Source organism: Mixophyes fleayi, chromosome 11, assembly GCF_038048845.1.
Source record: "Mixophyes fleayi isolate aMixFle1 chromosome 11, aMixFle1.hap1, whole genome shotgun sequence".
Taxonomy (NCBI): domain Eukaryota; kingdom Metazoa; phylum Chordata; class Amphibia; order Anura; family Limnodynastidae; genus Mixophyes; species Mixophyes fleayi.
In genome coordinates, this window is record NC_134412.1 from 14,818,967 (window position 1) to 14,845,835 (window position 26,869).

General features: G+C 43.3%; 1 protein-coding gene across 4 annotated transcripts in view; it reads right to left on the bottom strand.

The window, feature by feature from the left end:
• Positions 1-6,732: 6,732 nt before the first annotated feature.
• The window catches only part of PHLDB3 (pleckstrin homology like domain family B member 3), a 52,585-nt gene continuing 32,448 nt past the window's right edge, over positions 6,733-26,869 (bottom strand). For 3 of the 4 annotated variants that reach the window (XM_075190295.1, XM_075190293.1, XM_075190294.1), the window contains 12 exons: positions 23,333-23,470; positions 22,859-22,987; positions 21,859-22,014; positions 21,472-21,582; positions 20,242-20,325; positions 19,242-19,332; positions 17,122-17,308; positions 16,437-16,515; positions 13,156-13,284; positions 12,726-12,942; positions 11,042-11,127; positions 6,733-9,569 (listed from right to left, as the gene is read on the bottom strand). In XM_075190295.1, the coding sequence (XP_075046396.1) occupies positions 9,435-9,569; positions 11,042-11,127; positions 12,726-12,942; positions 13,156-13,284; positions 16,437-16,515; positions 17,122-17,308; positions 19,242-19,332; positions 20,242-20,325; positions 21,472-21,582; positions 21,859-22,014; positions 22,859-22,987; positions 23,333-23,470 (1,542 nt within the window). In that variant the 3' untranslated portion in view covers positions 6,733-9,434. Of the gene's footprint in view, positions 9,570-11,041; positions 11,128-12,725; positions 12,943-13,155; positions 13,285-16,436; positions 16,516-17,121; positions 17,309-19,241; positions 19,333-20,241; positions 20,326-21,471; positions 21,583-21,858; positions 22,015-22,858; positions 22,988-23,332; positions 23,471-24,174; positions 25,074-26,869 lie in introns of those variants that run through there. The other variant, XM_075190296.1, reaches the window with a different exon arrangement.

Here is a 26,869-nt window from a genome sequence, read left to right on the forward strand (position 1 = left end):
GGACAGACAGATATGGGGGTCACGGTCAGATATGGGGGTCACAGTACCTATGGACAGATATGGGGGTCACAGTACCTAATGACAGACAGACATGGGGTACATAAAAGCTGACAGCCCTCGGGGGGAAGACGATACATACAGATTTGGGGAGAGGCGTACAACAGATATAGCATGCCTGCACATTACATACAGACATAATCTAGGTGGAAAACATATATGAAAACATGCAAATTCACCATTCACAAGGAGAGTGAATGTGAAGGTGGAGGAAGCAGCCATGAGCCGTGGAACCCAAGACATGGTTGCAGTAATTGGGTGCTTGCACTGCAGCAGTTACCAGAAAGGCCCAGGGCATGTAGAAGACTGTTAAGGGCAGGTAGTGATAAATAATTGTAACTTATAGTGTAATTCACAGAACTAGAGAGATAAAAAGCAGAAGAGAGTCCTTTGCACATCTGCAAATCAAAGTCCAACCAATTGTCTGTACAGAGTGTTGTCTCCGCATTTGCAGGCAGAAATAAGCCCAACGTTTTTCGTTTTTATTGCTTTTTTGCCCAAGGTACGTGCTCCAATCACCCAGTGTATGTGCATGCACACAGTTCATGGGGCTTGGTCTTTAGGCCTTTCCAAACAGGAAAGGGCTCCGTTCGTCCTATTCCCCGGAGCCATAAGCCCTTAGGGGGACAAGGGTCTTCAGGTCCCCTTTGCCAAAGCTAGAGAACCCTCTTACTTCCCTGACCACCAGAGCCGTACGGCAATGGTCTTCACGCTCACCCAAACCACAGTGGGCCCCTTTTCCCCAAGGTAGGCCGGAGCATTACTCAAAGATTGACGTCTTCAGTCCTCTCCGAAGAGAATGCAACTAATGACATGGGAAGAAGGGTGGCCCATCAGGCTCCTTCTGGTGGACCATAAGGGTCCTTCCTTATCCTATTGGCGGGAGCCCTGATTATGTAATTCACTGAGAACCACGTCATCGCGATCCCGCCCATCTCGCAAGAAGATCAGGTGTGATCCAGGAGGATGGCCTACTCTTCTATGAGTCCGGGTGACTTCCCTGGAATTTGGGAGTCTCCTGGACACTTCTGGACAGTATTCAAGTGTGCAGTAATGACATTAGTTACTAGTGCATTGATGGGTCACATTACCATGTATATTGATCCATCCCACAAAATGCCTGCCACCAGTGTGTGTATGTCCACTTTCATTCTTATCAGAAGTACTAATATTACTTGTAGTGTTTGTTTTATCATTTAGATTGCTGTACTTCTGCAATTTTGAGCATTTTATAAAACTTCCTCTTTTTCCGGAATTACCTCATGACAAATCATGGGACCAGGCCTTATGCCATGAAGTCATGTTAATGTGAGCTGGTTACAGGGAAATTACAGCCTATTAACAGGGATAGGGATGTTTCTATAACTGTTGCTAAGAATATAATGGGAATTATGTCAAATTGAAGGATAGTAAAAATTTCCAACGCGTTTTATAACCATATAAGGTAGAGTGTGTGCGCTGGCGCAGTTTCCTTGAGCTGACTGTTGGGCCCTATTCAGTTTACATTAAAATATTAATTTCTAAAGCTTATTAACTAACTAGGCTAGTTTCATGGATGTCCATCAATGGTAGTTTACAATGACAGGTACAGACAGTACTGTGCTCCACTTGCAAGCTACCTATGCCCCTAAAAATGGACAGACTAGATGGGCCAAGCGGTTTTTATCTGCCGTCAAATTCTATGTTTCCCCCATTTAGATTCTCTGCTCTCCCCACTCTAGTGATGGCTCAGAAGAAATGTCAGCCCCCGCTTGGAATGTTTTATCATGTCATTTAGAGGAGGCTGCAGCTAAAGTACAGGACCCGTTTAAGCTTACAAACTAGAATATGGTCATATGGCTGTTTGCCGCAGTACTGTGTTTTGTAGTGCGATTAAAGAGTAAATATGTAACCAGCACCTTACAGCAAAAAAATATTTTCAGTAGACTACATGCAGAATCTGGTACAGTGCGACTACAAAGTAAATGCGTGGTGGGCGAGTACTGATGGGATTCCCTTCCCTTACCTTGTCCTCCAGACACGAATCAGGTTTTTTTTTTATTAGGACATCCGGTGGTCAGGAGGTAAATTCTTCAATGAGAGGGACAAGGATTGGTCAAATAACTTGGGTTTATTAATAATGCGGTAAAGATAATTTTGGTAAGCCACCGCCCCACTGACCCCTTCAACTCAATGGCAATGACAAAACACTCATTTCATCAACATAGAGCACAATAGCATTTAACATATAATATACAATAAATCAATTTTCAGGTAAATCACTTAACATTAATATTCAACTAAAACATTTGGTGCACCAATATTATCCCTGGTAACCAGTGCCGTAACTAGACATTTTAGTGCCCTGGGCGAGACAGTGCACCGGCGCCCCCCATCTAAGTGGGCGTGACAGGTATCAAATGGGTGTGGCCAACCTAATGTGGGGGTGTGGCTAGCACTTTACTGAAAGAATTCTGTTACACATATTTGCAAATACATTTTATATATATATATATATATATATATATATATATATATATATATATATATATATATATATATATATAGTGGTGCGATTCAAATATATTAACAACCGGTTCTCTGCCCTAATGACCATTTAAAGTATGCAAAAATATGTACCGAAAGGTATTCTAATATTTCATGCACTTAATACTCAAATAAGAACAGTAAAAGAGATACACAAAACTAGATTCACCCCAAGATCAAGTGTTATATGGTCAGATCGCCCCAAGATCGTGTATTTTGCAAAACATCACCCGGAACAGCAGGTCCATAAATGTATCAGTTACTGTGAGTCCTATCTCCCAGAAGAGCCACTCTGCAGATCTGAGACTAACACCAGTAGGACATATATACAACATTACATGGAGCTCACACACAACAATACAATCGCACACAGACGACACATTTAATTCCCACTCTTGTTCTGTCTTGTTATAATTTCAGTTAGGTTTAGGAAACATAATCCAATCCTCTATTGTCTGCACTCTGCAAGTTTCCACTTTAGGAGCAGCATCTGTATCTTGTCATATTTCTCCTTCCCAAAAGCTTACAATCTACATAAACAAGGCTTAACGTGGGGACAGTGCTCTTGACCGTTGGTGACACTTCTATGGTCATATCAAATATTTTTGGGTATCCCCTAACAGCTTATGAAATAAATGAACTTTTACCTCCTGTAGCACAAAGTGGACCATTTTTAGCTCCTGGGCCTGGGTTCCATTTATGTGATAAACGATATCAGTAGCTGAGACATAAGATGTGAATTTGAGTGAAATCCATGGTTTAATAAGAACTAGTTTGTGGCTGCAAAATGTCAGCGTGACGTATAAGTAATGAGGAACATTGTTCAGAATTAGCTTCACAATCCTTCACCTTATGACCTGTGTGTGCCAGACGCTGCGGCTTCTGTCAGACCCAAATGTCGCGCACAATGTCAGAATGAGCAGTGACCACTAACAAACATCCCTTCTGTGGAATTATCAGGGAGAGCGCTTTTACTTACTTCCGCAGTGGAACGCATTACACTGACAGGAAGCTCAGGCATTTGGAACGCAAGTTTGCGTTCCAAATGCCGAACTTCCTGTCAGTGGAACGCACATGCGTTCCACTGCGGAAGTCAAAGGATGTACATATAGAGCTAGGTAGCGAGCGGCTGCTGCGCCACTTTGGGCTTGCGCCCTGGGCGACGGCACCGCCCGCACCACCCTAGTTACGGCTCTGCTGGTAACGTTACCATATTTTACACTCAGTCCTGGGTTGAACTGTGCACAGGAATTTAGTAGAAGTGCTGCACGTGGTTGGGGCCCATAAATTACTTTTTCACGCCAAATAAACTGATGATCTTTTGTATTACACAGTCTCTTTTGTGTGTATTCACAGACCTCTCTATTTTCTCTCCTCTCACACTGTTCTCAGTACATAGCTCAGTCTGTTTAGTGTGATGTCACAGATCTCTATACTGCTTATTTGTTTTCAGTACTTTCCTTTTTACTCACACCTCTCTGGCTCACTTCTTATCTTCTTCTCTCTCAGTCTATGCAGACACAGGGATCTCTCTCCCTCAGAAGTCTAGAACTTTCCTCTTCCCACTGCCTTCTGGGAGTTCACAGTAATTACCAAAGTTAGTGGACTTGTTGCTATGCCACACACTCCTCCTTCCTGTTACTCCCGGCAACCACCAACCACTCCCAACTGTCACTTCTCCATCAAGAAAATATTTTTTTTAAATCTTTATAAACACTTTTAACAATTAACAAATTAAAAACATATAGATACACCCCAGGGTACTCAGATTTTGGGACACCACAAATGTCTGCCAAGGGGATTATGGTGAAACGTATATACTAACCACACAGTGTATAGCATGGTGAAAGGGATATTATTCTTATTAAGCATTAGTGATAAACCACCAACCTAGTATGCAGCGTTGGACTCTCCGAACCTGCGTATACTTAGAAGAGGCCCTTGGCTCTGCTCTTCTGAGAGGAAAGTTGAGGTCCAGGAGACTGGAGCTCCATTGTTGGGCTTCCCCCACATTTTGGTATAGGCCATTGTACCATGGTGATGTCCTTTACACCATGGGACAAACATGCTGACAGTGATGAGGTTAGTACAGTCCCCTCAAATCGCAAAACCTCCCAACTGTTCCCCATGTAGACAGGAAAGTCTAGTCTTGATTTAAGGAGTCGATATTCTGCAATCCAGATCGTCTGCACCATTGTCCGGAGAGCCGGAATGTTGGGACATATGACCCGTTCCCCACCTGCCTACAGCAATGCAGTTTTAGGGGAGGGGAGGTCAATTATGGGTGGTTTAGCGCTTCAGACGCTCTAGGCATGCCCCTGGGGTATAGTCCATGCTCCCATTGTGACTGGCCAATCCCCCTGTCCTGATTCAAGGACATAAAAAATTGGGAGGGACATTGGGACAGTCCCGTCTAAATCAAAACAGTGGGGAGTTATGTATTGAGGGGTTTATGGTGTTATATAAACATCCGGGACAGTGGCAGAACTACCATTGATGCATCAGGGCTCATGGAGGTAATAGGGGCCGCTCCACAGCAGATAACAGGGTCGGAACTAGTGAGCATTGGGCCCCAATTCGCTCTACCCCACTTCCCTGCACCGGGGCCCACAGCTCGCTAGTTCCGCCTCTGAACAGCCCCTACCGTGATAGAAACAAAAGCACAACTCACAATGTTCTCAATTAAACAATTGGACAACTTAGGCCACACCCCTGACCCTCCCACAGCCACCCTGCAGAAAACACGATGGGTGGAATGTATACAGAAGATACATAAAATTCTAAAACTAACAAAGCTGTTTGGAATGAATAAGTAGTAAGTTTAGCGGATGATCCTGCTCCGTTGGTGAGGGCAGGAGACATAGGGTTCTCTGCTCACTAAATGCTCTGCTCTCGCCTCCACAGACGGTATGAGAATGGAAGCGTTTGGCTGAGATAACACTGAGTTACGACTTTTAGCCGAGTGTATCGACTAATAAGGTATTCTTCATAGAAATAAAGGGCCTGAGTCATTAAGGAGAGCCAAGCATAGAAAAGGAGTAACTTTGCACCTGGGCAAAACCATGTTGCATTGGAGGGGGCGGTAAATTTAAAAGGTGGGGACAGATTTATAGTTGGGGTAGGGCATGTCCTAGATCAACTTTAAATTTCAGTGTAAAAATAAAGCTATCAAGTATTTGTGTGCTACATGAAAAAACTGCCAGTATTTTCCTTATGTTCAAAATAATAAACTAATTTGCACCCCTTGCATTGTAACATGGTTTGTTCCAGAGACCATTTACTCCTTTTTTTGCCTTACTTTCCTTAATGACTCAGGCCCAAACACTATACTTCAGTCATGTGAGAGATTATAGCTACGTATGAACACACTCCTGCATAGATAAATTTCCAATCACCATTTATTCCTTCTTACAGAATATTTGTCAGCCAAACACTGTCTAAAATTATAGCCATGCCCCCATACATGCTGGTCATGCCCACTAGCGGGCGTGGTGTGGAAACCCCCCATCCTTAACAATTCCACACTCTTTAGTTTTATCATGGTACATCTTCCGTTATCTGACATTCATTTACCCACATCAGTTGCTTTTTAACGGCTTCTCATACTTCTCTGCTGATAGGAATACATCTTATACATTGTGCAAAGAAAAACCCACCTCTCAATTACTGCCCACCTTACGCCCACTGTGCCACAATGACACTGTGACAGCACAACAGACTACGACTAACCCATACTTGCCAACTCTCCCGAAAAGTCCGGGAGACTCCCGCATTTTGCGGGAGTCTCCCGGACTCCCGAGAGAGTGTGGCAATCTCCCTGATCTGCCCAGAAGTGGGCAGAATACGGTTCAAACGCCGCGATTCACCGGGAATAGCGGCGTTTGAATAGCGATTTTCGGGGCCCCGCCCCCTACACGCCTACCTCCTACTAGCAGCTCCCGGAAAAAAAAAATGAAATGTTGGCAAGCATGAAATAACTATATATAAGTGGTCTAACTATTAAAATACACAGGAAGAGAGGATCTTGCTTTAGAAGACGACATTAACTTAGTACTGCAGGGAAACGGAACAGTGGGCTGTACAACACAGAGTTACTTCGTGAAGAATAGGTCAATTTTTTGCACAAGAAACACTCAGAATCTTCTGAAATAATCCAAAATGTTTTTTTTTTATTTATATTTAAAAGTATAATAAATAAAATAAATGTGGCATTTGTTATAAAAGGCATGCCCTTCCCACCCCCTTCACCAGAGAAATGTTCCCCTGAATATACACATTTTACACCCAGTCCTGAACATTGGGACCAGCAGAACAGAGGAAGGGTCCAAACCTTCAACATTCACCGTTCACCACAGAAAACACAAATATGTACAATGGTCTGTTTCTAACTGACGACTACCTTTCGCTGCATGGAGGGACAGCAAAACACAGATATACAAAACTGTGCACCCCTCTCAGCTATACACAGTGGAGGCGGCCAATTTGTGACCAGAATCACACTTGCCTACGTTTGTGGACACCTGGCAGAGTAGGCCGGCCTCACTTCCCTTCTGAAGTGGGCGGGGTCTTGGTGAAGCGATTCAACGCAAATCGCATCAATGGGCCCCGCCTCCAGCATCACAGCCCCGCCTCCAGCTGCACAATGATGCAAATCGCATCATTGGGCAGCGTTGTCAAGATCCTGCATCTGTCTCTTGGACCCTCCCTCCAGGAATCCAAAAAGTAGGCAAATATGACCAGAACCAATTTAGTTAACCAGGAACTAGCAACATTACAGAGGTAAGAGGCATAAAATACCTCAGTGCCTTAGTGCTGTCCACAGTTTCCAGTGAATTGAGAGGCTGTAAACTAGTGGATATTAATTCAGTCCTCAAAATAGCCTTCATTGTGTATAGGCAATAGGCACACTTTAAAACTTACATAAATATAATATCTTTATCGGTCACAAAAAAAGACAAAGCAATGCTCTGCAGGCAAGGAGTGAACGATCCAAAACTTATTTACCAATGTCTCTGAGCAGCGAACCTGAATTGAAAAACATGGCAAGATATGAGAATGTATTTATCAATCTGATGTATACTGCACAAATGTGCTGCAGCCTGTACCAACCAATCAGATATGAGCTTCTTAACCTGCACAAGACAGATACAAGCAATTATCTGATTGGCTGATATGGGCTATAGCATGGTGTTTTAGTTGCACCATGTTATTTAATAGGCCTTGTTCCGGCTTCACAGGGGCTTGTTAACATGGTCGGAAAATACAGCAAAGCTGATAGCTGTCAGCTACTGACCACATCTATCCCTGTGCAAAACCGTGAGCCAGTCAATGTTGATTAGTAGTGACATGGGGCCCCAATGCTGTTTTAGGGCCACACAGATGAAAAATTGGTTGTTATCAGAATGTGCAGCCAGATTAACATATTAGGCTCCCTTAAGACAGACTGACATTACAGGACGAACCTTCACAAACACATGCTCTCCCATCACTAAATTGTGACCAGTAGGCACTTTGTGCAAAAACAAAAAAACATATCCTTATATACTGATCCATTGTTGGCAGCTTCTTCTGCATTGTGGCATCATGTACACCATGTTTATACAATGCCAGAATCTCCTCACCCACAAGAATAGTAAAGGTAGGCATATATCCAGTTGGGTGATGTTGTTTCATCTCACTGGCTGCCTGTAGTGTGTTATGAGCCAACCAAAACTACAGTTTGTAGCGTTAAGTTCGGTATAACGTGCAACAAAGCACCCAGTCCAAAACCAGGAATTAGAAAGTTGCTTATTGTATCACCAAAGCCAAGAGTATAATACACCAGGTATAAATTGTCAGTTTCTTCACAAACTTAAACTATATCCGTCTGCAGGAGAAGGGCCGGGACACAGAGCGCCCCCCACAGGACAGGGGGCGGGGCGCAGACCCCCCCCCCCCCCGCAGGACAGGGGCCGGGGCGCAGACCGCCCCCCCGCAGGACAGGGGCCGGGGCGCAGACCGCCCCCCCCCCCCACAGGACAGGGGCCGGGGCGCAGACTGCCCCCCCCTGCAGGACAGGGGCCGGGGCGCAGACCACCCCCCGCAGGACATGGGGCCGGGAAGCGGATCTTAGTGACAGCATCTCCAGGCTAGAAGGTAACAGACCTGTAATTATTGTGCCGATTATTATTATTTTCCAGGTTCTGAGCACCCTCCTAGTGGCTGACATTTGTTCAGGCCTCGATGCCATTGGCTGTTCACTATTACACAGTCCGGACCTTGGTGATAATCCAGCAGAGGTATCATATGGTATCTCTTTCCCACAATCAAACATTAAAAAGCTCACTTGACGCCCCATCGTGGGGGCAGCCATTTTGTGTCGGTGACAGATGCACTTTAACCCTTCCCATGCTCTGCTACAGATTCCCATTATTTACAGCGATGTAGAGTCACAGCAATTCACAGTTATTTACAATATAAAGCACACAAGCAGTGGTATGTCACAACCCCTACAAACAACCTGAATTAAATTGTCAGTATTGTCCATTGGGGATAAATAGATATAGATGCCCAATTTATACAAGGTTCCGAAGCGGAGAATGAACCAAATATCAGATTCAATGACAACGAAGGAGCAGATGTGGAGAGATGCGTTAAAGACACCAGGGAACGTCTGGTAAACTGTCATATAACCTCTTTCACGTTGTAGATAAACATCCTGTCTTTATTTTCGCTTTTGTCTAACTGGTCGCGTTCCCCTCATGAGTTCCATCTTTGCATAACAAAGTCTGTGTCATGAATCCGTGTTCCTCTATTTGGTTCCGAGTCTCCCTAGTTCCTCTCCAAGTTCTTGGCACAAGTCACAAAAGGCCTCAGTACTTCATGTTTTCTTCGGCAGCGGTGACCATGACGTCCATCCAGATCCTCATGGCCTCCGGGGTAGGGGCCACCATACAGAAGAGACGTTCGAAGGTCTTCAAGCAAAACGTCAGCTTGGGGTGTGGACTCTGTAAGAAGTAAAGCGTTGGTTACTCTCACGTTCTTTAACGATACCACAAGATTCCGGAACATGTTAGAACGAGAGATATTTCACATAGCGTCCTGGTGATACAATACATTTGAAGCTTCCTGTTTTGCGAGTCTATTGAAGAACAATGTATGGCTGATTGTCAAGAACAACAGGTGGCACTCCGCTACACTGCCAGCATATAGAGTATATTTAGTTCTGTCAAGGTGTGGTAAACAATGCAGATTTATATGGAATCTAAAATTTGAAGTTCTTATAATAACAATAATAATATGAATAAATTAATTCAGGGATATTTCATTTAGGGGAGCCATCCATGTACCCCTTAGTGGGGATCTCTTTGTGCCCGCCCCCTTACCGCTATTATAACGGGTGCCTGGGGAGGGGGTGGACACTGAAGGAGTACATTTGGGTTTTCACTTAATTAGAGATGCTCACTGACCTCCGTGAACTGGTTTTGGATCTGGATTAGCTTTGTGTTTTGGTTTTGGTAAAACTACCCTCGTATGTTTTGGTTTTGGATTTTTTAGAAAAATACTAAAATTACATATTTTTGCTCTTTTTTTGTTCCTACATTATTATTAACCTGAATAAGACTAATTTCCACTCATTTGCAGTCAATTTTGACCACCTCACAGGTCACAATATTATTTTCATACACTTTTGGACAAAGACTGCAGCGACCTGGCTGGGTGGTAAGCGACAGAGCAATGACACAAACACACGGCAGTTCCTAGCACATCTAGGACACATTGGCACACAGCAGTGGCAGAGAAGAAAAATGGGGGTCCGCCCTCCCTCGCTATGTTGGATCTTAAAAAGGGATTCAAAACTCGCGACATCCGACAACGTCACAGTGACGTTTTGCCTCATTTTCAATTCCGAGGGCGCGTGACAGTACAGAGCCAGCTCAGCTCAGCTCTCAGATCCCCTAAGTTCGGGTGTGTTCGGTTCTCGAGGAACCGAGCCTGAGCATCTCTACATTTAATAGCAGAAGTTGTCTAAATGTGGATAACTTCTTTGTTTGACTGTAAAATAGTCAAAATTACTTACTTAATATGCCTAATATAATACTTATTAGGGGAACAACACATTTAGGAAAAACAAGCAATTATGACAGTTGCCATAAATGGCATGAAATAAGATAACAAAATAAGATCACATCTATTAATAAGGCCAAAATCATAAGCCAACATGTCCAGGTATTTTAGCAGTAATTTATATTCAAGGAACAATCCCAAGATTATCCTTAACCAATTTAATTAGAGACATCTATATTATCTGTTACGTCGCCTCTAAGGTACTGGGCAGGAATCTAACGCCACGCTGCCAAGTGTTGGATGTCTCTACAAACCTAGCAAATTTAGAGCCTACGTCCAAGAAAAGACTCTAGTTCCTAACAATGAAGCGGTTTGGAAATATATAGAATATTGTCCCATTTATGTTACTCACCTTGGAAGCACTGCGTAGATGGTCATAATAAACCTCTTCAATGGCCTGGAAATAGATCACCCCTTTCAACTTCTGCTCTTCTTTGTCTGCAGAAATACACACAGCGTAAAGTGAGTGAATAGTGATGTCATCGGTTATAACTGGTGCGCAGTGATGTCATTATATCACCGATCATTGGAAACAAGCAGGAATCAGGAATAAAATAAACGCCTCTTACTCCAGATGCAAAGTAGGGAATCTGTAACTCTCCAGCTGTTGTGGAACCAGAAGTTTCAGCATGCCCAACCAGTTCCCTCTACCGCAGACCTAAGTAACCTCTCACTACAACGGAGGTGAAATTACAGGTCACAGTGTGTCCTGCCTGTCTATGTAGTTCTACAGCCACAGGTTTCCTAGCTTTAATCTAGTGCAAGAGTTATGCTGGGACTTATAGTACCACAGTTAGAGAGAGACATAGGTTGACGAAGCCTGGTCTAAATTATATTATAGGTCACCTCTGAGTCCTGGGCAAGCTCAAACTCACTAATAAAAGTATCACAAGCCTCCATGGGGCCCTCGTGGAAAGCGCCAACGAGGAAAACGCTGTATGTGTGTACATTCTAATATATATATATATATATATATATATATATATATATATATATATATATATATATATATATATATATATATATATATATTTTTATTTAAAGGGCGCCACTAGGTGTCCGTTGCGCCGTACAGGGACAAATGAGATTACAATACGAGGTGAGACAGCACAGTACAGTAAACAATAAGCATAGTAACTCAGTGAGCTCAAACCACAGCTAGAGAGGGGGGGAGGGGAGAGGGGAAGGTCCGCATACGACGGATCCCAAGAGGGAGGGCACGGATGACAGGGAAACCCCCAGAGGGGAGAGGACGGAGCGAGAGGGGACAGGGGGAAGAGGGTCCTCGAGGAGGAGGGCTAAGTAGCTGGAGAGCAGAGTTAAAAGTGGTGAAGACATTGAGGAGAGATGACCCTGCTCAAAGGAGCGTACAATATAAGGGGTGGGGTAGACAGACAGAGACACAGGGGAGAGAGGGAGAGAAGGAGGAACGGATGATAAGGATAAGGGAAGGAGAATGAAGGGGAAGAGTCAGAAGAAAAAGTATGAAGTTAAGTGGGAGACTGGAAGGCTTTAAGAAAAAGGTGGGTTTTTAAAGCCCGTTTGAAACTGGACAGATTAGGGGAAGTTCTGATGGAGGGAGGGAGCTTGTTCCAGTGGAGGGGGGCAGCGCGGGCGAAGTCTTGGATATGCACATTGGGAGCAGGTGATAAGGGGGGAAAAGAGGCGACGGTCATTGGCAGATCGGAGGGGACGGGATGGAGCATGAATAGAGAGGAGGGTGGAGATGTAGGGTGCAGTGGAGTTGGCGAGGGCCTTGTATGTAAGAGTGAGGAGCTTGAAGAGGATTCTGTAGGGCAAGGGGAGCCAGTGAAGGGATTGGTAGAGGGGGGAGACAGACGAGGATCGGCGAGAAAGGATAAGATAAGCCTAGCGGCTGCGTTAAGTACAGATCGAAGGGGAGCGAGATGAGATTGGGGGAGGCCAGTGAGGAGGAGGTTACAGTAGTCCAAGCGGGAGATGATCAGAGAGTGAATAAGACGAGATTATATATATATATATTTATATTAAGCTGTATGTCATTGTGTGCTAGGTACCTGCATAGTAGGCCAGCCTCCGCTTCTGTCTGTCAAACACAAACCAGCGTTTCTTCCAGGTTTTTATCCGCCCGCCCATCTTCACCAGGTAACCTTTGCAGCACACCGCGCTGACCCTCACGTGTGAGCAGGTCTCCACGCTGTGCCCCGACGCCTCCAGGTAAGACCTGAGGTCAAAGGGCGGCTGCGGCGCGGAAGACATGGAGGGGACCGGTACCTGTGCACAAAATAAACGTATTACTAGGACCACCCTCAATGTCATAAAATTACCCCATTATGCCTCTTAATAACATGCAGCAAAGAGTGAATATAAATCAGCCAATCAGATATTAGCGGTGAGCAAGTTATGGTAATAAGTACTACTAGCTGAATGGTTGCTGTGTAGAACAGTGTCATGTGATAAAGCCTTCACATGTCCTATGTAACTTACAGGCTCCGGGGTAGTCTCCGGTACAAGCGGCTGCACCGCGGATGGGATGGGGACAATCGCTTCTTCTTTCGCGGGACTCTGCTCCGTTTCCGGACGTTTGGGAGTTTCTCTAGCTGCCCTCCTCTCCTCCTGGAATAACAGCAAGAGAAAGGATTTTCAGGAACGTATAATAAAAAAATTGTGCTTAAAATGAACACTGGATTAAACTTCGATTATTCAGTCATTATTAAAGGTTATATATTAACTTTCAGCGTTTTCCATCGACAGGGTGGTTTATAATTAATATTGGATCCGAAATGGGATTGTACTGTTCTGGCTAATGAATTAATATCTTGTAGGTTTAACATTAATCTGGGGCATTTTCTAGTACCGGGCAGCAGGTGACAGTATTTTAGTATTTAAAATAAACAATATATGATATAAAAAGGCTGCAAACAAGAAAAATAAAACATCCGTGGTTTAGTGATATAACCTGTGCAGGATACAGCAGATTACACTGTTGTGTGACACTTGCACACCTATTAATAATATTAAGGTGGTAGATTTTTAAGGTGCCACAGTGCTCCACAGCGCCTGACAGTGGGGAAAACAGGACATAACACAAATAAAACGGAAATAAAGGTAGGCACAAATACATGGATACTTTACGGTAGGAACGCAGCTTGAGAAACCACTTGTGTATATTCTTAATATGTGGCAGGGGACAACCAATATGTGGAGCCTGTTTGTGGGTCCGCGGTCACTTAAAAAAATGCAATGCCAACGACTGCTTTCACACTAAACTTCTTCATTAACCCCTTCCTCTCAGTGCAAAGTTGTATGTATATCTTTAGGTTGTGGGTTTTCTCACATGTCTTGGCAAATCAATTGGCATATGCCTGAACTGACCCTGATGTGTGTAGGTTTGTGTGCTTGTAGAGGGGAGTTAAATAATTTGATTACAAAAGAAACGTTTTAAACCTGCGGAGAAGATCAATGGATACAATTATATCTATAAAGCAGTGTTGGCAACACCTCAAAACAACAGATAGAAAACCCTTGGTGAAAAAAATAAAAAAATGCAGAAATATAAACTCAACAAACAAACAGACAAAACCAAACAGCTTCCCCTGGGTCAGCACATTTCATAATAATCTGCATTAGTCGGCTGGAGTGAGAGACGTATTAACTAGAGATGCTCAGGCTCGGTTCCCCGAGAACCGAACACACTCAAACTTAGCAGATCCGAGTACCAAGTGGAGCCGGCTCGGTACTTCTGCGCTTTTTCAAAATTGAAAATGAGGCAAAACCTCATCATTACGTTGTCGGATCTCGCGATTTTTGGATTCCTTTTTCAGATCCAACATAACGGTGGGTGGGAGGGAAGGCGGACCCAAGGACAATTCCCTCTTGCACCACTTTTCTTTTCTGCCACTGCTGTGTGCCAATGTGTCCTAGATGTGCTAGGAACCGCCGTGTGTTTGTGTCATTGCTCTGTCACTTACCATCCAGCCAGGTCGCTGCAGTACATTTGTAAACATTACGCAGTATGGCCGCGCTGCAAAGCAGAAGTGAAGTAACTCGGTTTGATCTCTCTGCTTTTCCGTGTCTGTATTTCTTACATAATGTCATTGGCTTCCCTAAGACTGGGTACACACTTCAGGTTTTTCAGACAACTATCAGGCTAATCACACGATAAAAGACCATTCGGCCAGATATCGCATTAGCTCATACTCCAACGATGAATTATTTTTGGTCCAAACAACATCGTAGCGTTTGATTTGATTTTTTAAACTAAAAATCTCTATAAACGAAGGAACAATGTTGTTCAATTTCTGCAGTGTGTAGGCACTCACGACCGGCAGTGTCCATAGACCTCTATGGAGTGTGCACAGTCACCATCTTTTCAGCAGAGATGGTTATGACAGATGAAGAGCACAGATCTGAAGGTAAATCGTGTAAAACGTGTATAGTGTGTACACAGGAATCGGCTGCTGATCGGGACTTTCCCTCTTTGGTACAATTGCTAACAATATCGCCGCGGGAGAAAATTTCCGTAGTGTGTACCCAGCCTAAGCAAATGAGGAGGAGACAGGCTCAGAAGTATACTAGTAGTTTAAAAAGAAAGACGAAACTTATCGCCATGCATTGGGAATAAGACTGCAACAATGCTGATGTAAAAACAATACTAAGAAGTAATACAATACAGTATTACATCCACTGATCATTCTGCTTGACTGATAATTGCCACCACTCCCCCCCCCCCCCCCTCCTGTTGTAAAAAAAAAAAATTAAACTATAACGTTCGTCAAAATCTATGGATCCAGATAACGAATACATCAACCTCCTCTCTACATTACTGAGCAATCTCTGTTTGCTGAGCTCAAGCAAACATGAGAAACTTGTTTGTCAACTCTCCGTAAAAAAGAGCTTGTCGGTAACAAGGGACAGTTCCACTAAGACACCTAAAGTCACACTATAAAACTTAATTTCTCCAAATCGCATATAGAAAATACTAATATAATATATGCACAGGTCCCCTACACCTAGCAATGAAGCCTCATTGTATGAGTACACACAAACACACACACACACACACACACGCTGACAGATCCTCTATACCTGGTCTGTGGAGCTCCCAGACGTGGCAGCACAGTCTGAGAGGAAGGAGATTGTGGCTCGCCTTTAAAAAGCAGAAGCAATTGCATGACAGTCATGTGACAGTCATGTGACAGCCAGGCCAGCAGGCTGAGTTACAGATCATCACTCCGTAGTGCTGAATGAATGGAGTTGGGTCATGGTGGACTGTAAAATCAGCTATGCAGGGATGGATTAATGCAAGTGTCACGTCACAATAACACGCAGAGCTGCATCAAGCAACTAGGGAGCCATGTGTGGGCGCCAGTACTAAATATGGAGTATAGTCCAGTAGTAAAGTGGCGTGTGGGAATACATCCCCGGTACATGACAGATTACAACACACTTTGCTTAATTATTGCATAATACAGCACCCAAAGACAATTATGTGTACTAAGATCTGCCTGACCCTTTCCCTTCTCTATTTCATGTCACTTTGGTGCATCATAGACATGTATTGTGCTTACAGGTTTACAATAATCTTTTGGAGTTACTATTTGAGGCTGAATTAACAGACTCAAGTCTCATAAAAATGGCTGCCTCAGTAATATCACCGTCTCCTAGTAAGCTGTAAACTTCAACAATATGGCCGCCTCTCTTGTTTGTGGGGGTTTTTTTTTGGGGGGGGGGGGGGGGTTTAAGTTTTTAAAATAATCTTTACTCACTCTGGCCTTCAGGAGGCGCTCTTTTTCTGCCAGGGCCTCACGCAGCTGACGTTCTATCTCCGCTATGTTGGGTAGGGGTCTGCGGACAAGGAACAAATAAGGTCATTAAAAGAGAGGTACCGTATACAAATATACTTGTGAAATATGACATGTACCTTTTTCGTTACACTACCCCCCCCCCCTCCATCCCCCATCCCCCTAAAGCTGCAGAGGCATTAAGAATAGACAAATAAAAATGGTAAATAGGAGAGAACAGTACACAGTATACACTGCCTCTTGAACACAGGCTATTATCAGTACTGTTACTATTATATATTTTAGAGGACAAACACATACTTATTATTTCAGCAGTATAAGACAAAGGAAACACCATAAAAAGTATAGTAGCCATGGTTCGATATGGAATATTTAATGGCAAATGGCTCCCCCACCTCCAAACCATCAGAACAGCAGGAGGTACGATGTCAGAGACCCCTATCATTCGGGATAATCACCCCAGATGCCTCGAAACGGATTTAATTTTCTATTTCACCTCTACTGGCCCCACTTGTGTCAATCACTAACTGAATGATTAATGCCCTCCCCCCTTTCTACTGATTTGGGGAGAAGAGGTTTACATGTCCTTTAACAAAGTGTTTCCCACTTAAGGTCAGATAGGGGGAACGTGCCAGTACGTCAGGATTACCCGTATGTCAGCGGTAGTCTGGGCAGACTGTTCGGAACTCTTCCTCCACTAGATCGTCTGTCCTCGCCTTGTCCGTTCCGGCTCCGAGCTATCTGGAGATTGGGGCTGATGGCCAAGGCGATCTGACCACCGGAGCTGCAGGAGGAAACGGCGAGGTGTAGTGCTAGACCGGCACTTTCCAAACACGCTGCAACACCAACAAAAATCCATGTTATATATATTATCTATATATAAAATAACACATTGTTATGGACTGTGCATATGGAGATCATCATACATAATAATAGTGTGTTATATATTATAGCAAGAACATTGTTACACCCACCCAAAATGTCAACACAACGTTTATTATTGTCGTAGATAAAACAAATACAAAAGTACAAAGTGCAACATGTTCATCTTATATAAACAGTTAGCAGATGCCATCAAATGTGAAGGTATCTGTAAAAGTAGCGGTGAAGAATGGGGAATTTTAATTTCAGTTGTTTAAAGGATTTTAGAACAGGAGAATAAATTTATTACCCAAGTCCCAACCTTTTCCAATCTTCCAAATCGTGAAAGGATTCACGTTCTCTTTATTTAAGATTATTTCAAAGAGTAGTATAAAGGACTAATGTGTTTCTCAATCAGTATGAATTTGGTTATACCCAGAGATGCTCAGGCTCTGTTTCCCGAGAACCGAATATACCCGAACTTAGCAGATCTGAGTACCAAGCCGAGACGACTCGGTACCATCGCGCTTTTTCGAATTTGAAAACGAAGCAAAACGTCATTGTTACGTCGTCAGATCTCGCGATTTTTGGGTTCCTTTTTAAGATCCAACATAACGGTGGGTGGGAGGGAGGTCAGGCCCAAGGTCACCTCCATCTTGCACCATTTTTTTTTTTTCTGCCACTGCTGTGTGCCAATGTGTCCTAGATGTGCTAGGAACTGCCGTGTGTTTGTGTCATTGCTCTGTCGCTTACCATCTGTTAGGAACCCCTCCAGCCGGCACAACACAACCCGGAATCTAAGCCAGGGGTCATACACGGGAAATCAGTAGCAGTATCAGGATACAGGAACAGGAACAAGCAGGTCAGCAGACTGGAGCACAGAAGCTATAACCGGCAATGAGGTAGCAGACCTCATTGCCTTAAATAGTGAGGACAGCCAATCAGATCCTGGCTCTGATAATACCCAGCCCCCCTGAATCTAAATTTATTAGCCGCAGGCTAGTAATATTGATGGGCGCATGCGCCCGGCTTCTCATTGCCGGGACGCAGCGCTGAAGCATCCCTCCGTTGTCCCGGCAATGGCCGGGTCACAGGCGGAAGTGACGTCCCGGTCGCCATAGCGACGGCCGGGACGCAGGTAGGAGAGTCGCGGCGGCTGGGCACCGCCGCAGCTCGTAACACCATCCAGCCAGGTCGCTACAGTCTTTGTCCGAAAGTGTATGAAAATAATATTGTGATCTGTGAGGTGGTCAAAATTGACTGCAAATGACTTGAATTTAGTGTTCTTGAGGGTAATAATAATGTAGGAACAAAATAAAAAAAAAAAAGAGCAAATATATGTGATTTTAGCATATTTTAGGAGTTTGCCAAAACCAAAACACGAAGCTAATCCAAATCCAAAACCAAAACAAGTTCACGGGGGTCAGTGAGCATCTCTAGTTATATCCCATAATTTAAAAGCCTGATAAAGAATGGTGTCACCACCTTTAGAAAGCAGATATGTTGATTCTCTTGTGTTCATCCCAGATGTGAAACCTAAAATTTTAGGATTATTTCCTCTATTTAGCTGGAACCAGTGTGAAACGTGGCTCAGCTGAGATGGAATATAAAACTCGTACTCATTACATGAAGTATACCTTCACAAATGTCGCCTAGGTCTTGAAGTATATTTTACATTAAGGTTTTGCTCACACACCATGGAGGCGGCCATTTTTATGCACTGAACCAATCACAAGAGACTGCAGCCCATTAATTGTCAGTGATACCATACCTCAGTGTTGTCACTGCTTCCCAGTACATGTTGCCTTAATAAAGGATGCCATTTATAAAAAAGATAAGCACTTAAAATATGAAGCACTAAAAAGAAATATATTTTGGGAACTCAGCGGTAAAGGTGTGATCACTCACTGTTGCCATGGAGAGACAATGGGCGATCAGAATGCCGGACAAACGGAGAACTGCCCCTTCTCTTGGGCAGGCTTGAGGTTCTCTGGAGCCCCTAGGGGACGATTCGGAGCAGGACATGAGAAGAATCAAATACAAGTAATCAACTTTTATTTATATAGCACCAACAAATTCCGTAGCGCTCTACAATTGGTCAGGACTTGAAGACAGACTGCCAGTGTGTTTAAATGGATATAGGTTCACTTGCATAATAATTTAGTGCTGAACATTAAAATAATAAAATATGGAAGCAAATGCAATCGTCCAACTATAAAATCAATTATCCAAATCAACGTATATATGGCTAAGTTACATGTTCAGCTTGCTAAAAGACTGTATTCTGCAGAATACACATCATGAATTCAATGGTATATTATAAACGGGAGCATTTTACCCATGCATACATTGCAGTGTGTATATATAATAAATACACATATATATATATTTTAGCATTTGACATTACAGATGCAATAATGGGTGCAGTTCCTCCTCACGACCAGCAGGTGCTACAAGCTACTGAGAGTGAGACGATGCATTGCACTCTATCTCACCCTTCTAAAATCAGCAAAGTGGCACATGATGGTTTAAATGAACATAAAGTGTAATGGAAAAAAATTCCACATTCACATAAAAAAAATGTGCCAAAAAAGAAAGTTAAATATATAGAGATATCCACCACTAGGGAGCAGTGGCACTCTTTGGTTCTCTTTCCCGTAATTAGACAGGAACGTGAATAAATAAATATAGGCATGCACAATCATAAGACAATAAGTCAATAGTGATTACTGCCATAAATATATATTTATCACAAATAATGGTGCAGAGGGGGAGAGGGGGAAAGAGACAGCCATAGGAGAGATTGGGAAGGAGGAGACAGAATGAGACATGTCATGACATAAATCAGATTGTGGGGTGTAAAGTTTCCTTATACGAAGCAAAAATAATATCTTCTTTTTGTTCTCACCTTTTTTGGGGAGCTCCCCTTCCCCTCCTGTTGCTCAGAGTCCTTCTCACACAATGCATTAATAGCATGCAAGCGATCTTTCTCCTGAAAACAAGGAAATCAATTCACTACCATTGTTACACTCTCTCTACAATACCAGCGTTTCAAACGTATCACTACGCGTTTCACAACTTTTCAGCTCCGGCAAACAATTGAATTCACCCATCACATGGAGTCCAGTATAAAGTCAGTTATAAGAGGTATATGATCTACACACCACAAAAATGACACATGACATTTCACTAACACGTCCCGGAGATTCTTGTATACTAAACGTAGCAAACAAATTACTTCCCCAAAATTGCCCACGAAAACTACAGAAGGGAGGTATGGAATTCTTCCGAATTTATATTTATTGTGTTTTTCTTTTGAAGTAAGAAAATTAACTGCGCTATGTTTCGGGTCTGCTGATGAATGCAAGTTTACATTAAGTCATTTAAAAGTAATGACGGATAGAGGAGTTACAGTACCATATAATAGCCTGAAGGCGGCACTGCTTACAGTGAAATCGAAAAGAAACACCCCACCAAAGTCTCCCCCATCAACAATCACCCCATTAATTAGGGGCCTAGTATTATTTAAAAAGCTCACTCTGTGGCAGGGGGTGGAATCTAGAACATGTTTGGAGTTATTCTTTAATACACGAGAGTCGTTTCCAACACAGAGCTCTATGACGCTTAAGTACCATGATTTCTGGAGAACCTGTCTTCCTGGCTGATATTCTCCAGCTCTGTATATGTTGGGTGTGATACGCTCACTTAGTCATCCGGCACTAAGCCTTCTCCCATTCATTCTTTGTTTGTCGGATTAAAGTGAAATGGGATTGCTGAGTCCTGACAATTTTAATGTAGCATTTAAAATCCATTTTACGCTTTCTATTCTCAGAAGAACATCACAGCCCACCTACCATGAAGTTACAGAAAGGCTCAGGAGCAACGAGGGGGGGACGGGGGTAACACACGTTTTCTCTGCAGTTGTGTGTTTTGTGGTTGATAATTAGTTTGACTGTATTTTATGTGATGCTTGACATGAGAGGCCTGGGTCATCCGCTCAACGTAAGCCCATACGCACCATCTCCGCATGAAGCCTAGAAATTGTTCACACTGAATACAAGACTCCGAGTCAAGACCCCCATTGTGTATGCACAGGCAGATGTATATCTGGTTTACTGTCGCTCTATTGTAGATATACCTTATTCAAAGACTGGAAGACCCGGGTGTTCTCCTCCTGGATTCTCAGCCTCTCCGTCTGAGCCTGTTCCTCTGCACGTCGTACTTGCTCCTCCAAGCGCAGAACTTTATCCTGAAAAAAATGAATGTTTTACAAGTCTTAAGACTGATACTAAACAGCCTTTTAGATCTGGTTTAGTAAACATGCAAAGGAGAAACAAAATTATTATATTAAGTGACCTCAATCGTTATCCTATCCTAAACTACAGCAAAGTCACTAATGCAAATAGTAGATTTCAGTTCACATCCTCACCGGAGATTATATATGAGCCGTCTGCTGTATGAATAGGACAACTGAGAACTTTTACATATCTATGAACAGTGGACGCTTTTTATGATGTAATCTCACCTTCCTTTTGTTCAGTTCATTTTGCTTTTGAGATATGTTCTGTGAGATCTGTCTCAGTGAGGCCTCTCTCTCCTCCTCTCGGCTGCTTTCCCTCTCCAGCTGCTGGAACTCCAAATCTTCAAAGGATTTCACAGTGCTCTCCATCGACTCTGTCATCTAGAAGGGAATGGTGCATCAATAAGCCCCTCCCATGCGGAACCGTCATTTAAAGGGACTGTACAATGATAAACCCAGCTCACACAGAACTTTTATCTAGCGAGGAAACATACATGGTAAACTCCTCTCCCACACAGAACCTTCATCTAGAATTGAACCGTAATCACCTTATACACAATACCGTCACTTACATTCGTAAGCCCCTCCCACTAGGAACCATCATCTGAATGATGGTTTTACAGTAGTAAACCCCTCATACGCCGAATCTTCATCTACATTAGAATCCTCCATTGATAAACCCATCAACACTCCGAACCTTCACCAAGAGAACACCATACACCGATAACCTCATTACACAACAAATCTTCATCTAGACACGATCCATACACGGATATACCCCTGGCACCGTATCTTCATCTAGACAAAAAACGTACACTGATAAATCCCTCACTCATTGAATATTCATCTAGAAATGCACTGTATACTCCAAAAACATAAGGGTCACAAAAGTGGCTTCTGACAAAATAAGCCCTAGTGTGTGCGTCTCTGCTTGAGGGCAATAAAAATTGCAAGTACCATTGGAGCAGGTACTGACGTGAAGGATTACATATTCGCTGTATAGAAATGAGTAATATGTAGGAACTACATAAAAACAGTTAATAATAACTAAAAATACACTGTACACTACAACCATCCCAAATACAGCTCTGCTCTAGAGAAGAACCATACTCTGATAAACCCGCCGTCACACACAGAATCTTCTTCTAGAATAGAATCGTACAGAAGTTCAACTTGGCCTCTGCTTGGCGTGTTATGGAAGCACCAGGCTGGCATCTCCGCTCACCTCCTGAATTCGCTTCCTAAGCTGCTCCCGCAAACTCTCCGGCTGGTTATCCAGCTGTGCGCGACACTCCGATATCTTCTGCTCCAGATCCTTCACTTTCTTCTTCTCGTTCTGCAGCTGCAGCTTATCCTGCAGGGACAAGATGAAGCACTAAAGCTTTATATACTAGAATATAATATTTGTACTACCCATAATGCACCAGACAGTATGTCTGCACCATGTATACCCTACATCATAGGTAGGCAACTTCTGGCTCACCAGCTACTATGGAATTACAATTACCAGCATGCTAGTATTTGTACAACATTTTTGGAATTAAAAACGCAAGCTCGAACGGGTTTGAGATGCAGTTGTGCTCCTCGCGTTTCGGGGGTCACTGACTAATGCGTTTCACTTGCATTAAACGCATTAAGTGAAGCACACGGCTTTGATAAATCCGCAATGCTCCCAGAACAAATTAAGCCCAGTTTTTACCTTGTTTCTCTCTTCCTGCCACTTCCTCTCTGTCTCCCCGAGCTGCTCATGGAATACACGGATCATTTCCTCATCGTTCTCCATCTCCTTCCTCTCTGTTCTCAGCTCCCCTTCCAGCAGAGCCACCTCCATCTCCACCTGCAGGGAAAGCAGAGTGGGAAACACTGTTAACAAGCTCCACCCACTAGGAACCTCATTACACATTTAACGCTCTGCTGGGCACAAGTTTCACCATACAAGAAACAAGCTGACAAACCCAAAATCCTTTTTCCTTAATCAATAAAAAGAGTTGTTACATTTTAGAAACTATTAGTTGATGTTTTGTGTTATTACCAGTTCTCCTTCATTATTAGGAATTAACTTAGTGTCCCAAAATGACCCACTGAGCTTGTGCAAACATTAAAAAACCATGTAACCATTGTACGGATGTAGAGGAGAAATTGTGCTCGGCTTCTAGTTAATACATTATCTTTCTAGCTTCCTTGAGTGTCTCAAGCCATGTATTTCTATCATCATACTGATTTATACAGAGAACCATACCCCATGGAAACGAAAATAAACAACTCTGTCTTTGATAATGAAGACATGGCTGAAAAGCACAGAAGCTAAAAGAAAAACAACAACACATATGTCATAAACGTTGCGACACATATAAGGCATTAAATAAGCAGAAAATCATTAAACCAAACTCTCTGATGTTTCATATCTACAGGTGCACTAAATAAGAAGTCTTAAAGATACATCACATTAGGTTAATATTGTAACATGTTCAGTTACTTCAGCATTATGAGTTATAAATAGTGTAAATAATACAAATAGTCGTTATTCTTCTGCACAACTACCTTCATCTACTGTGTATCTGTATTTCCTGCACAGTCAGTCTTCCCCGGAATGCCAACATGGAGACTTTCGCCGACAACAAGATGACAAACAGCATTCTGGAATTGCCCAATTCTTTAAGCTCCCTCTTATTACAAGAGTCCAGGTAGGAACACAATCTTATTGTAAAAAGAAATTCCAGAGTGAAAAGTGAAGCTACGTGTGTAACCTGCTCTCTCTTCCTGGAGAAGACCTGGACAGTAGTGTAGTAGGTGTTGGGAATTTGTCTTCTAAATGTAGCATTAGAAGAAAAGTAAGCGAGAGAGAGAGAGAGCTAGCATATGTTGTGTAACAAAATGCTCTATTGATTCGCTCACAAGACACCCACACAGCGTTGTACACCTGTTTAGACACATAGCGTAAACATCCAACTGCTGTACACACTTAGGAGGAGTCAGGCAGACGGGCAACGGGTTTGGTAAGAATCTCTCAACACCGTTAAGGTTTTAAAAAAAAAAAGTTGGCATTGTGTTCTGGGATTTGTGTGTGAACTGCAGAAATGAATATAGCTTTATAGACAGCGGCTGAGGTTATATTAAAGTAGGCAAGAGAAAGCTTTTTCTAAGCTACGTTTCTTTAAGGGGCAACTGGTTCTAACATATAGGAGGTCGGCATTTTCTAAGCTTAACCAATAATCAAGAATTCACAGGCACAAAGCACGTCAGTGTGGTCACTGGTTCCTAGCGAATAGAGAGGCTGCATTATAAGCGCTACGGAATATGTTGGCGCTATAAAAATAAATGATGATGATTATAGCGAGCAGTTCAGTTGCTGCCAGTATGTAGGTGGGGGGCACCTTAAAAGGGGGCAAACTACCCAAGATTCAAGATAAGTCTATATTGCCATTAAAGTGCTAGATATTAGTAGTAATCTTAGAGGGTTTTTTCTTTTACGGATATAGCACTTTAAATTATTTCAACCGGTTAGAAATTTGAGTGAAATTTTTAACCTTGAACTTTTTCCCCTCGGTATGATCATGATGTCTGGGCCGATTCAGTTTGGGTTTGACAGCCACAGGTCAAAGGTCGTAGGTCAAGGTTAAAACAATAGACGTTAAATTAGACCACGAAGTGTTTCAAGATGAGAAGGTTCCATTTTATTGCATTTTTTGGTTGTAAAAATCAATGATGAATATTACCCTGGTTAAGTGCTAGTGTGCCATTTGCACAAAAAACCGTACAAGTTATTTAAGGTTGGACGTGCTCAACCTGCCTCAGTGCTGAACCCGTGTTGGAATTTAGCTCAAAACTTTTTAGTCTATTTAAAAAGTTCTAAAAAAAGGTATCAAAAGTTTCCGAACATCAAAGCCAATTTGAAACAAATTTGAGAATCGCGACTTAAGAAATCAGTTCACCAGTGGCCCGAGGGCCTTCATCCATTGTATCAAGAGGTGGCAGTAATAGGATCACCCAATTTTGTTGTGTGTTACTGAAAAATCGATATATAGTAGGTGCTGGGGACAGCGTGTGTGCCTATCCTCTGCTGCTAAAGGCACAGTGGCAGCGTAACGCAGTACAGGGGCAAACGCCAGATTTGTAGAGAGGGGTTTCTATGTCACACCACCAGTGGGTGTGGCCAGAATGCTTCGGGCGTGGCTATAATTTTAGACAGTGCTTGGCTGCTTTCCAACTCTTCCTATCCCCGTCATATACACAGGCAATGCTGCGTACACTACTGTTAGGGGCACACAGCTCTCCCTTTTCGAGCAGAGCCCTGTGAAGTGGGACATACCTCCCAACTGTCCTTACAATCAGGACAAAGTCCTGATTGAGTGCGTCAGAACAGTCGACGGACTGTCCTGCTCTCTCCTACCTGTTCTTGCTGCTTTCAATACTTGTTGGAGAGAGATGGCTGTGAACAGTGCAGACAGAAATGACCTGCAAACAAACTGCAAATTGGCTGGTCCCGGGGCAGGGTCCAGCCACCTCAAGCATACAGTACCCTAGGCTGTGAGGGGGGGGGGGGGGGGGGGGGGGGGGGGATTTCCAAGCACTAGGAAACCCCCCTCGATTTGCCTATGCAGTAAGCATGGCAGGAGGATATCACACTTCCAGGGCACCCCACCAACGCAAAATACAAAATTATTTTCTGTCTCTGCTGGGTACCATTCCAACTTCCGAGTCTACCTCTTTGCTCTCCTCGGAGCGGAGGTGTAAAAGCAAGTGCAGGATTAGAGGGCTTCACGGTGCATGGCCCGACCCCAGGTTGGGGGGCCGCTGAACAACCCAGCTCTGGCCTTGCCAATGTTTCTAATGCTAAATCTAAGGTGGGCAATACATAGCTTATTGGGCTCAGTCAGTTTGAGTGGACTAAACACTCCGCAGGTTGATTCATAGGAACAAATGAGGTTGCTCGGTCAGCAGTGGGACAAGTTGCTGCAAGAGCCAAGGTCAAGGTCAAGGTGGAGATACACGACTATAATTCCACACGACATCATCATGATTTGGTATCCTGCTCCATTTTACCAGGAAAGATATTGAGAGCTATATAAATAAGTGACAAAAATAATAATCTGTGAGGTCCTTCACCCAGAGCACCCTTCCACCTAGATTCGTGTCTACTAATGCAGACAAACCAGAAAATATAGTGTACCATTTGTATATGTCACTGTGCCAAGATCAATGCATTATCTGGCCCGGTGTTAAGCTCCTGTTTCTG